Below are 12874 nucleotides of genomic sequence, written 5' to 3' on the forward strand. Positions count from 1 at the left end.
GCGGTATGCTCTTGCCGCTGCGCATGCGTGATTCTCTTGCTCCGCCAGCCAAAGAGGTCGCTGATGCGCATGCGGTCGAGTACAGATGGGCGGGGAGATCTCCGGAAGTCCCTCTTTGCGGAGGGGTGGGGTTGGATCCTCCGTAGTCCTCCCAGGGCCGCTCTGACCTGCCGGTCTTCAACTTCTCGCCTTCCCTTGGCGAGTTCTCCCAGAGCTGCCTCTTGGTTCCCGCCCCCACGCCCTCCCGGCGGGTCTTTCCCGGGCCTCTCTGGCCCGACCATCCCCTAGTCTCTCTGGTCTGGCCTATCCGGCTCGGGAGGGAGGCGCGGGAGGGTGAGAGCTAAGTGAGTGCGCCTATGGAATCCGGGCCCGAGCCTTGAAGACAGGCTCCGCCCCTGGCACCCGCTCGCGCCCCGCCCCCACCTGGAGGGGTCTCCCTGGGACCTACCTACCTGGCGGGTCCCGGCCTGCACCCTTTATGGAGCCCCTGCCGGGCCTTAGAACCCTTGGACCCTGGGGACCTTCCCGTCTATAAGGTCTGTTTTGGCCTGCAGCGGCCTGAGTCTAACCCCTGGACACTATTTATGGGGTCGGCCCCCCTATGGGGGCCCGTGTCTATCAGGGACCCTTTCGGTCCCTAAGCGTCGACCCCATCCAAAACGACCCTGTTTACAGGGCCTTCCATGGGTGGATAGAGCCCGCTCCTCGGCTTCCAGAGCCCATCAACAGCGGCTGTTCCCTTTGCGGGGACTGCGTCTGCTGGACCTCCCCGGTCTACAAGGCCATGCTACCCCTATAGAGGTCGCATTTGCAGGGACTCACCCCAGTAGAGGGTCCTCTCCGGGTCTTTAAGGCCCTTCCCGTCTCCAAGGAGTCAGTGCCGGAGGCGGCGATGGCCTTGGGCCAGGCTCTGGGCGCGGTACTGGCCCTGGCCTTGGCTATGCTGGGGCCGCTGTCCCCTGGGGCCCTGGCGGGGGACTGCAAAGGGCAGCGGCAGGTGCTACGGGAGGCACCTGGCTTCGTGACGGATGGTGCGGGCAACTACAGCGTCAATGGCAACTGCGAATGGCTTATCGAGGGTGAGTGGGGCCGCGTGGGTCACTCACTCATTCGCTAGTCCATTCATTTGTGCATCCATCCACCCAGCACATTGCCAGAGCCCTGTTCTGGTCCAGAGCAGTTACTCTAAAATGCAGGACACCCAGTGTTGTAATCTGAGCCCCATTCTGGAGGTCTGAAAGTCTGGTGGGAGAGGTGTGTGCAGACCAACCGAGAGCATCAGTGGATATTCTGAGTAATTGCTGAACACTAAGGCTCTCGGTTCAGTCACTTGGTTTAGAATTTAGGCTATATATGGTCTGTGACTTTGAGCAGTTGACTTACTTTCTCTGAGGTTTGACTTCTCTTACCCCAAATGAGGATGACAATTGTAGTCACCTCCTAAGGATGTTAGAATTAAATTAAACCAGGTATTTAACATACCAGATGCCTGATTTATAATAAATGTTTAATAAAGTGATATTAGGATTATTATTGTTATGTTTAAATTATTTCAGCAAATGCATTTGTTTTTAGTCATTCGTGTGCTACACATATTTGCCACCAGAACATAACAGAAGTGACTTAGGGCTTGGAATCTAGTGGGGGAGACAAATACAGCTCAGAGTGGTCTGTGATGGTGAAACTCTAGGGCCTGGGAGAGCAGAGAGGCTTCCTGGAGGAGATGTCAGAGCTGAGATCTAAGTGACCAATGGGAATCAGCCAGGAATGGGAAGAAGAGCATTCCAGAAACAGGGAAAGGTCTGTGCAAAGACCTCAACCCTACTCTTATGGGCTCCCAGAGAATGGGGGGCGGGGCAAAGCTATTCCTGGGGAGTGGGAAGCCCAGAGAAGACATCTGACTTAACCTGGGGATTGGCTGAGACCAGTGACATGGGTAAAAAGTGGAAAAAAACATTCTTGGCAAGGAAAGCAGCCTGCAAAGGCCTGGAAGTGGGAGAGTGTGATGTTTTTGAGCAACTTGGATATACTGAAACAGAGTGTCAGATAGTAACCATCAAACCAGAGTTTGGGGGGTTGGGAGAAACTAGAGGGTATAGGACTTTGTGATTTTGAACTGTATCCTGAAGGCAATATGGAGGGAGAAGAGAAGTCCAAAGACAGTGTCTAGAAAATCCCAGGAAGTCCTCACAGGGCAGTAGGTTTGGCAGTAGCCTACAAGGAGAGGTAGGAGACCCTGGGCAAAGGCCAGAGGGATAGCAGAGCCTGAGTCATGTAGGACTTTCCTTGGTTGGTAGACTGTGGAGCTTGTTATTTTTTTTAATCTTGGGGACACTGGGGAGCTTCAGAAAGGTTTTGATAAGTAAGAGGAAGGGCATGATTTATGTTTTAGAAGACCTCTTTGCTTTGTGGGGTATAGATGAAGGCATGTGTCTTGGGGGAGGCATGTCTGCCTGACCCAGTATGGGAGCCATTTCTGTCAGACTGTAGGATGAGAACAGCATGAGTGTGGTGGTGGTGGGGAATCACTCTCTGACCCTGAAGATTCCCAAACATGTTGGCATTGGTGGGGCTAGGTATGACATGAGGCCCCCAGTGTGCCACTGAGGCTGAATGTGCGTAGGGGAATGTGAAGAATCTGCTGGAAATCATAGAGGAGGAGCCTCTGAAACAGGTTCTGAAGTACACATAGGAGTTGGAAATGGGAACAGCCTCTATGCAGACATGAGTGAGGCAGGTATCTCTCAGGATCCTTCTGGGTTTGTCTGGTCTGGCTGCACTGTAGACTGGGACTTGAGGAGGGAGCCCAGAGCTGGGGAAGATGGGCCTTGAATGTCACGCTGAGCAGCTTGACCTTTCTCTTGGGATTGCTAGGGAGCCGCTGAAAGATTTTGGGCATGGCTCTCAGGCTGGGTGGGGATGGACTTGGTATGCTGATCTATAGGAGAGAGTGAGTTCTGAATTAGGCAGGGGCTGGGGCATGGTCATGAGGTGTGGAGATTGCAGGGAGATGTTTGTGGAGTTTCACCAATGACACTTGGGGACCAACTATGGGGATATTGGGGTGAAGTAAATATCTGGGAGGCCTCTAGACCTCTCTTGATCTTCCATCCTCCTGAGCCTTGTCACCTCTGAGAACCAGTATCTCCGATCTATATTTGAAAAATCAGCAACCAGTCCACTTTTATGCCAAGTTCACAGTTTTATCTAGTCCCAGCCCTCAGGAGTAAGAGAATCCTGCTTTGGAGCAGGGGTGGGGGTGGGGGTGGCAGGGGTGGTGGTTTGGGATCAGATTTCTGTCAGGAATCATGTGTGGATTGGGTGGAAACAGGAGACCTTGAACTTAGGGAGGAACTTGGGGGAAGGCAGATGGTGAGCTGGCCTCTAGCAGGCACTTGACAAAGATGTTCTTGTGATTCCAGGAACAGAGCTGTGTAGTTTGGTTGAGGCTAGTGAGATTCTGGGAGGTCTGGTTGCCTGGTCCAGCTGAATGGGTTTTCTGCCTTCCCCAGGCCACGGGTGGGGATCTTTATGTGGTATTCCCCGGGGGCTGTGGTCAGAGCCTGAGAGCTGCCAGCTTCAGAAGTCTTCCTTTTGTGCATTTCTTCATTCCAGCATTTGCTGAGCCCTTGCTCAGTGCCAGGCCTGTGTTGGGCAGTGCTGGGAAGGGAATGAGGCCCAGGCCCAGGTCCTGCTCTGTGGGCCTCCTAGGCTGCAGGGGAAGTAGACCTGACCCAGAGGAATGAAGGTTGTAGTGAGACATGAGAACCCTGAAGGGGGACTCCTAACCCAGCTAGGGGACATCAGGGAAGGCTTCCTGGGTGGGGAGGGGAAGCTTGCTACTAAGAGAAGGATGTACTCCAGGCAGAGCTTGTACAAAGGCCCTGCTCCATAGAGCTGTGAGCATTAGGGTGATGTGACAAGACTGGCCTCCAAACACCAAGTTAGGGAGCTGGATTTTCTCCCAGGGTGGTGAGGAACCACACAGGACTTTTGAGTAGAGGAAGGACAGGGCCAGATGTCAAGTTGGAAAGACCCATTTTAGAGCAAGACTGGAGGCCAGGCCTGGAAGGAATCTGAATCAGTGGTCCTGGTGAGAGAGGACAAGGATGAGGGCTGGGCAGTGCATATTACTGAGCACCCTGGCTCTGGGCTGGCAGGTTAGAGTTATCATCTTCCTGAATGTTCACATTAGCCATGGTAAATGAGGAGAATTATACCTGTTTTATAGTTATAGAAACTGAGGCTCAGAGAGCCCATGGAACTGGTTCACAAACACACAGTCAGAGGGAGTGGTAAATCTGTAGGATCCAGATGGGAGTGCTGAGTGGTTGTGGGTGAAGGGCTTTCCCAGGGTCCTCCAGCAGGTCAGGGTCAGAGCTGGAACCCAGCTTCTAGTTTCCTCAGCATGTAGGACTCCTCTGAGCTGCCTGCAGTGTCTCTTAGGGACACCTAGTGTGGGATGTGGAATGAGAGTCTTCTGGAGCCAGGACCTGGCTGAGAGCAAGAATAGGACAGTATTAAGCTCTTGCTGTGATAAGCTAGACTCCATCATAAGCATTTTATGGGCATTATTGCCTCTCACACAGTCACTCAGATGTCAGCTGGGGCTGTAGTCACCTGAATGCTCACCTGGGCTGGATGTCCAAGGAGGTCCCTCCCAGGGTTGGCTGCTGATTTGATTCTGGCTGTCAGTTGAAAGCTCAGCTGGGGATATTGGCTGGAACACATAGTGTTGACTATCCACGTGGCTTTGGCTTTCTGTAGCATGGTGCTGCGTTCTGAGAGCAGTCCACAAAGCCCAGGTAAAATATGCAGCCTTTTTACTTCCTAGCATCAGAAGTTCCAGAATGTTTTGCCTCTTTTTTTTGGTCAAGCCAGGCATCAAAGGCTTTTCAGCTAGAAGGGGTAGGGAATCAGCACTACTTTTTTTTTTTTTTTTTTTTTTTTTGGTAGCAGGGATTGAACTCAGGGGTGCTTAACCACTGAGTCACATCCCCAGTGTTTTTTAAAATATTTTTATTTAGAGACAGGATCTCACTGAGTTGCTTAGGGCCTTGCTAAGATGCTAAGGCTGGCTTTGAACTCACAGTTCTCCTGCCTCAGTCTCCTAAGTCTCTGGGATTATAGGCCTCGCCACCATGCCTGGTAGCACTCACCTTTAAATGTGAGAAATGGCCAAAAAATTTGTTTGTTCTGTGATGCTGGGGATGGAACCAGAGCCTTATGCACCTTGGGCTAGTGCTCTACCACTGAGCTATATCCCCAGCCTTGGCCTAAAAAGCTACAGATCCACAATACACTGCAGTATCATTATATACCCAGAGCCAGGGAAGGTAGGTGACTTGTCCAAAGGCATGTAGCTATTAGCTCTTCAGTGGTAGAGTCAGGATTCAAGCCCAGGCAGATCAGTTTGTGTCTGTAACCACTGCAGTAAACAGAGATATGAAACTCTGGGTAGAGGCAGAGAACTGTGACACTCCAGGATTATACCTTTGTTCAGGTGGAGTAGACAGGTCTTCCCTTAGAGTTTTTCCAGCTTGGCACAGGGCAAGTCTCATGTCTGCTAGGGGTTGGGCCCTGACCCTCAGCCTAGCCTGTCTGAAGCTCATGCAGACAGGACATGTGCAATATCAGGGACACTTCGGCTCTCTGACCACTGGGCTGGGTTTTCCTCTGCACATTAGTTTCCCCATCTGACCAGCGAGGAGATGTTCAGCCTGATTGCAGGACTGACACTGTGATTCCTTCTCTAGACTCCTGTCCTTCTGGCTATCACAGATCTGACCTCCTTGAGCTATAAGACTGGGAGTCCTTTCAAGGTGGGGTCTAAGCCTGACTGACCCATGAGCCCCACATTGAATTCAGAGCAGAGTTTGGAGTCTGTGGGTGGGTTGTGTGGAGGGGTGGGGAGAAGGTCCACATGAGAACCTGGTCCCTCTGCTCACCTCCCAGCTCCAAGCCCCCAGCACCGGATCCTACTGGACTTCCTTTTCCTGGACACAGAATGCACATATGACTACCTGTTTGTGTATGACGGTGACTCTCCCAGAGGCCCGCTGCTTGCAAGTCTGAGTGGGAGCACCCGGCCTCCACCCATTGAGGCTTCCTCGGGCAAGGTTAGTGGAGATGTGCTGCATGGCTGAAGTTGGAGGATCTAGTGGGTCCTGGGGGAGAGAAGAATACAGAGGGAAACGAGACCACGAGGAACAGAGAGGCAGCCAGAGGACATCAGAGAGAAGGACACGGGCAAAGTAGGTGGAAAGAGACAGAGAAAGGCAGAGGGATCGTGAGTCCCCTGTGGGTGGGTCATCCTCCTCGTCTAGTCTCCAGAGCCTACCTGCTATGCCCAGTCCCCTTGTACCCGCAGATGCTGCTGCACCTCTTCAGTGATGCCAACTACAACCTGCTGGGCTTTAATGCCTCCTTCCATTTCTCCCTGTGCCCGGGGGGCTGTCAGAACCATGGGCAGTGCCAGTCCTCTGGAGTGTGTGTCTGCGAGCCAGGCTGGGGGGGCCCTGACTGCAGCCTGCAGGAGTGTTCAGCCTACTGTGGCAGCCATGGTACCTGTGCCTCGGTGAGCTGTCCCCAGTCGTGTCCACCTAAGGTCCTAATCTGTGAAACCACTCCCAGCTCTGAGATGGGATCTTGCTCCTGCCTGAAGCTCCCCAGGCTCTAGACACCCACTCTACTCTCCTTCCAGATGCCACCCAACCTTGACTCTACCCCTGCTCTATGCCCACCTTCAGGCCTCACCTCCCACTCCATCCCCCCTCACCTGGGAGCACTGTCCTCTTTCCTCCCTCCTGTTCTGTGTGGCGTTGGGTTCCCTGTCATGTCTTCTGTCCTTTTACCTGTGACCTTGGCCCTGAGCCCTTGGCAACTAGATTGTGCCTTGGGCTGAGCATTGACCTCCATGCTGTCCTCCTACCTGTCTTCCTACCTGTCCTCTTTGTCTTCTTGCCTGTCCCCTTGTGGGCCCCTCCCTTTTTCTGCTGATCTTTGCTACTTCTCTGCCTTTTCTGATTGTGTATCTGTGTGCCCTGTTTCTCTCCCTTTGTGTCTTTGCCCATCTCTTCCTTCCTGTCTTTTTTTGCCCGTCTCTTCCATTATTTCCCTTCCTGTCTGTCTCTCTCCTTCTCTCTTTCTGTCCCCCCCCCCCCCCCCCCGTCTCTCTCCGCTTGTTTCTCTCTGTGTATCTTCTCTCCGCTCTGTCTCTTTCTCTTCCTGCCTTTATGTCTCCTTTTCCTCAGTCCCTGGGACCATGCCTTTGTGAGCCTGGCTTTCTGGGACGTGCCTGTGATCTGCACCTGTGGGAGAACCAGGGGGCTGGCTGGTGGCACAACGTGAGTGCTGGGGACCCTGCCTTCTCTGCCCGTATTGGGGCAGCTGGTGCCTTCCTGTCCCCACCAGGGCTGCTGGCTGTTTTTGGAGGTGAGCTGATGGGTTGTCCGAGTGGGGTCTGGAGGCCTGGCAGCCTGTGACCAGGGCTTAAGACCGTCAACCCCTCTACAGGCCAAGACCTCAACAAGGCCCTGGGTGACCTCGTCCTGTACAACTTCTCTGCCAACACCTGGGAGTGCTGGGACCTGAGCCCTGCCCCGGTACGGCCCCTCCCCTGTCTTGGCTGGAGGAGCCTGTCCACCTGTCAGACCCAGCTAGGGCTCCCTACAATGACCCCATTACCCCGCATGCCCCTTACCCCCACAATTTTACATAGGAACCCGCTTCTGCCTTTGTCTGTCTCATTTTCTGTTTCTGGCTCATCTTTATTTTCTTGCTAGGAATTGAACCCAGGCCTTGCCCGTGCTGGGCAAGCACTCTAACCAGGAGTACTGTTTGTCTCCTTGCTTCCTCCCTCTCTTACTGCGTTTCTTTGTCTCACCTTCTCTGTTTGTATTCTCTGTCTTTCTATGTCTGTCTCTCCTTTCCCTCTCTGCATATCCCTGTCTTTCTCTTTCTGTCTCTGTCTCACCATGTCTGTCTTTCTCTGTCTCTACATTTATGTCTCTGTCTGGCTCTGGCTCTCTGTGTCACCATCTGTTTCCCTCTCCATCTCTGTCTCCTTGTCTCTTCCCACAGGCTGCCCGTCACTCCCACGTGGCCGTGGCCTGGGCTGGCTCCCTGGTGCTGATGGGTGGTGAGCTGGCTGATGGCTCGCTTACCAATGATGTGTGGGCCTTCAGTCCTCTGGGTGGGGGCCGCTGGGAGCTCTTGGCGCAACCTTCCTCCAGCTCCTCTGCGCCCCCAGGCCTGGCAGGCCATGCAGCTGCCCTGGTGGATGACATCTGGCTCTATGTGTCTGGTGGCCGCACCCAGCACGACCTCTTCTCCTCTGGCCTCTTCCGTTTCCGCCTTGACAGTACCAGTGGGGGCTATTGGGAGCAGGTGATCCCAGCAGGTGGGCGGCCCCCTGCCGCCACTGGCCACTCCATGGTGTTCCATGCTCCCTCCCGTGCCCTGTTGGTTCATGGTGGACACCGGCCCTCCACTGCCCGGTGAGTGACCTGCCTCTGGATTTCTGGAACTTTAGCCTAACAGATCCCTGTGTTAATTTAGTCTCTCCTTCACTCATTCATTTATTACTCATTCATTTCCTTACTCTCATACCTTCTCTGATCTTTTATTCTATCTCTTAGTTACTTTCTCCCCCATAGAAACTCATTTATCCATTCATTAAGGCCCTACTTAGTGTCCAGCCTTTGCCAGATTACATAGGTAATTCGAGATGAGCTAGACCTGGGTCCTGCCCACAGAGAGCACCGAGTGGCCAGTCTCCATCCTGGGTGTTCAGAGAGCTCTTAAGAGCCCAGAGGAGGGAGAGAGGCCCTTCCTGCCTGAACCCTGCTTGCTTCTCCCCTGTAGGTTTTCTGTGCGGGTCAACTCCACTGAGCTCTTCCATGTGGATCGTCGGGTGTGGACAACTCTAAAGGGTCGGGATGGGCTTCAGGGCCCACGGGAGCGAGCCTTCCACACAGCCAGTGTCCTGGGCAACTACATGGTGGTCTATGGTGAGGAGGCTCCCCAGTCCTGCTTGCCTTCCAGGGGCCTGAACCAGCCCTTAACTGAGGCTCCCTGCATGGATGTCCCCACCTCCCCCAGGCTTGCCAGCTGTGCCCCTTTCCTCCTTTCCCAGGGGGCAACGTGCACACCCATTACCAGGAGGAAAAATGTTATGAAGACGGCATCTTCTTTTACCACCTGGGCTGCCATCAGTGGGTGTCAGGGGCTGAACTAGCCCCCCCAGGAACCCCTGAGGGTGAGTGGCCCCTCTCCTTCCCTGAGGGCTCCTGAGAGTCCCTTCCTCCCACCTCCTCACAGTGAATCTGTAACTTGAACTATCAAGGTCCTTGTTGGATGACATCCTATTGGAGCTGGCCTTAGGAGGCAGGCCTGGGCTGGAGACAGGACTAGGGTATCGTTACCATGGAGATGGGAGCATCAGTCAGCAGCATCGGACCTAGGTTTCAATTCAGGGCTTGCCATTTTTCCTACTTCCCCAGGGAACTGCCCAGGAAGCAGTAACTTCTAGGCCACAGTGGACGAGTGGAAGAACGAAGATGGCTGGCTTCAACAGCCATCTGCACACAAACTGTCATTTAATCTCTGTGCCTCACTCTCCTGTCTATGAAATGGGGATTATGAGAATGTTAAACTGTTAGACGGATGTGAGAGCAAATTGAGATGGTGCATGAATTATGAAGAATGCTGTGAAGGGCTCAACATGTTTGTTTGTTTGTTCTTTCTTAAATTTTCTTTATTACTTTTTTATTTTGTTTCCCCCTTTATTTTTCCTGATACTTTGTTTTTCTGATAGCAATGAGGGGCCTGCTGTAGGACATAGGGCTCACTAGGGAGGGGGTGTGGAGCACCCTTCCAAAATCATTAGATCTCTGTTTTGAGATTGGGAAGAAAGCCACAAGCTGTCTCCTCAGAAGATGCTAAATACACAGACTGGGAATATCATTTCAGGAAACTCTGGACTCCCAGGGCCCATCTGTCCTCCCCTCCCTACTGAAAAGGAGACCAAGGACAGAGGACTGAGGCATGAGGAAGAGCATAATACTTAGGGGCCAGGAAGGAGGAAGGGTCAGAAGGGAACCCTGTGTGACCATCAGGAGTAAAGCTCAGGCCTGGTGTTCAAGGCCTTTAGTGTGCCAGGGCTCTTCTGCCTGTTCCTGTTCTTCCCTTCAGCCTCTTTACTTGGAGGATCAGAATGTGAAGTTTCTGGAAGCATCTTCCTTTTTCGAATTAGCAATTCCCTGGGCAAATTCCCATGTGTTTACAGGTCACATGGATCAGAGGAGGGTGCAGAGTCACCATTCACTGACCAGTTACCTTTCTGTCAGGACTCTTGGTTTTAAGTGACAGAAACCTGACCCAATGGTATAAGCAGAAAAGAGAATGTTTTGGCTCACTTGGGTCACACAACTCAAGGCTGGGCTGGAGTTAGGTGTTCACATCACAGTGTCTGCCATTCTTCCTCCATTTCTCAGCTGGGTTCACCTCAGTCTCTAGCTGTTTGCCTTTTGTAGATGACTGCTAATAGCTCTTGGATTTTATTCTACTCCCTTAAAATTCCTAGAGAATTTCTTTTTCCCAAGAATTGTTGGAACTGAGTCCTGTACCCATCCTTGAACTAGTTTCTGAGACGTGAGGCCTGGGCTAAGACACTACTTTTGCCAGAGACAGGGATAGCGCCACTCAAGTCTCTAGAATTAGGAATGGGAAAGGGTTATTTTCCAGAAGAAAATGGGGCTGTCACCAGAGGGGAGGCTGGTGCTGATAGACCTGGGTAGCTCTCCTTTACTCCCCATTTCCCAAAAGTGGGTTGGTGGTGCCATTTATAGAGGAAAAAACCGACTCAGACAAGTCGAGTCTCCTTCCTACAGCCACACAGCTAGTAGTTGAACCATGATTTGAATCCAAGTAAGTAATAGATTCAGGATTTGAATGCAACTCTTTCTGACCTCAAAAATCATGTTCTTTCTGAAAGATGATTTGGGCAGGGACATTGAGGTTCAGAGAAATGAGAGAATTATAACCAGTGTGAAGTCAGGCAACCTGGGAGGGTTTCCTTGGGCAGATGAGATTGAAGCAGCAACAAGAAGGCTGAGCTGAGTCCCAGGAGAGTCAAGGTAACCCCTGACAGGGAAGCCATGGAAATGGAGTTGGGGGTTTGGGGTCTCACGTTGTGGTTCTGTATCTTTCTAGGCCGAGCAGCGCCTCCTAGTGGTCGGTACTCACATGTGGCGGCAGTGCTTGGTGGCAGTGTCCTGTTGGTGGCTGGGGGGTACAGTGGCCGGCCTCGTGGGGATTTGATGGCCTACAAAGTGCCCCCCTTCGTGTTCCAGGCACCTGCCCTGGATGTGAGCACTGGGGTGATAGGAGAGAGGGTGGCTGGGTGAGGAGGTAGCATGGTTCCCATGGGTGAGGGAAAAAGTGTGGAGGATACCTCTGGGGGTGGGGGGGTCCCTAGAGCCTCGAGAGGAGGGAAAGAATCCCTGGGGTTGAGGGAAGAGGAGCTAGAGGGTCCCTGAGCTGGGGGAGGAATGAAGGGTCCTTGTGGTGTTGAGCAATTAGGGTCCCTGGGATGATCACAGTGAGCGAGGGGTTGGGAGGCAAGCCCCAGCTCTGAGCAGCTTCCTCCTCTATCTCCACCCCCTCCCTACAGTACCACCTGGACTATTGTTCCATGTACACAGACCACAGCGTCTGCTCCCGAGACCCTGAATGCAGTTGGTGTCAGGGAGCCTGCCAAGCTGCACCCCCTCCTGGGACACCCTCAGGGCTTGTGAGTGACTGCCCTAACCCTTCTGTCCCCTATCAGAGAGACATGCCCTCAGCTTCCCTCTGCCTAAACCAAGTGGTCAGGGACCTTCCCCTGACTGGAAGACTTATTTTCACACCCAAGATCCTAGTTCCTGCCTACCTGCTAATCCCTGAACCTTTGTCTCCCCACCAACCTGATCCTTTGAGTCTTTGACCCTGTCCTGGGCTCCCCAGTACCTGTCTTTGATCACCACATTCCAACCCTGCTTTCAATTCCCCATTCTCCAATTTCCTGGCTCCTTATACCCAGGACCCTTGTATCTATAGCCCTTCCCTGTTCCCTTGAGCTCCAGTGGACACTGAACCCTGTCCCGTCCTGTCCTGTCCTTGCAGTGTCCAGCTGCTAGCTGCCTGGGTCTGGGCCGCCTGCTGGGTGACTGCCAGGCATGCCTGGCCTTTAGTAGTCCCACAACCCCTCCCCGGTGGCCTGGTGCCCTGGGCTGGTGTGTGCACAATGAGAGCTGCCTCCCTCGACCTGGTGAGTGTCTAGGGCAGTGGGGGGGAGGGGTGGCAGAGCACCCTATACTGATCCCCCAACTCCACATACCCTTGTCCTCTCAGAGCAGGCCCACTGCCGAGGGGAGCAGATCTCAGGCACTGTGGGCTGGTGGGGGCCAGCACCTGTCTTCGTCACATCTCTAGAGGCCTGTGTCACCCAGAGCTTCCTGCCCGGCCTGCACCTGCTCACCTTCCAGCAGCCACCCAATGCCTCCCAGCCTGACAAGGTGGGCAAACAGCTATGTGCTCCGGGATTGTTGATATTCCAGGGCCTAGGGTTTATTTTTTTCAAGTGGATATTGGTGGTGTGTGTGTGTGTGTGTGTGTGTGTGTGTGTGTGTGTGTGTGTATTGGTGGTGCTAGGGATGGAACCCAAGGCCTTGCACTTAGCTGAATGTGCACTTCACCTCTGAGTTACATCCCCTGCTGTAAATGGAGCTATATCACCTTAAAAGTCTTTTCATTCAAAGGTCTGATTTACCTTATGAACTTAAAAAGAATATATATAGGTAGGTAGGGTGGGGCATGCCTGCAATCTCAGCTA

The 12874-nt window shown here is 53.1% G+C and overlaps 1 protein-coding gene across 1 annotated transcript in view; it reads left to right on the forward strand.

Annotated features, from left to right (window-relative positions):
* The first annotated feature begins 99 nt into the window (after window positions 1-99).
* The window catches only part of MEGF8 (multiple EGF like domains 8), a 40532-nt gene continuing 27757 nt past the window's right edge, over window positions 100-12874 (forward strand). Inside the window, exons 1-12 of the mRNA XM_081274303.1 lie at window positions 100-1079; window positions 5956-6119; window positions 6371-6577; window positions 7254-7434; window positions 7516-7604; window positions 8083-8498; window positions 8866-9011; window positions 9137-9259; window positions 11215-11369; window positions 11675-11794; window positions 12166-12310; window positions 12394-12557. Coding sequence (XP_081130429.1) covers window positions 893-1079; window positions 5956-6119; window positions 6371-6577; window positions 7254-7434; window positions 7516-7604; window positions 8083-8498; window positions 8866-9011; window positions 9137-9259; window positions 11215-11369; window positions 11675-11794; window positions 12166-12310; window positions 12394-12557 — 2097 coding nt within the window. The 5' untranslated portion in view covers window positions 100-892. The remainder of the gene's footprint in view (window positions 1080-5955; window positions 6120-6370; window positions 6578-7253; window positions 7435-7515; window positions 7605-8082; window positions 8499-8865; window positions 9012-9136; window positions 9260-11214; window positions 11370-11674; window positions 11795-12165; window positions 12311-12393; window positions 12558-12874) is intronic.

The sequence above is a fragment of the Spermophilus citellus genome, assembly GCF_964194105.1.
Source record: "Spermophilus citellus genome assembly, chromosome: 18".
NCBI lineage: Eukaryota > Metazoa > Chordata > Mammalia > Rodentia > Sciuridae > Spermophilus > Spermophilus citellus.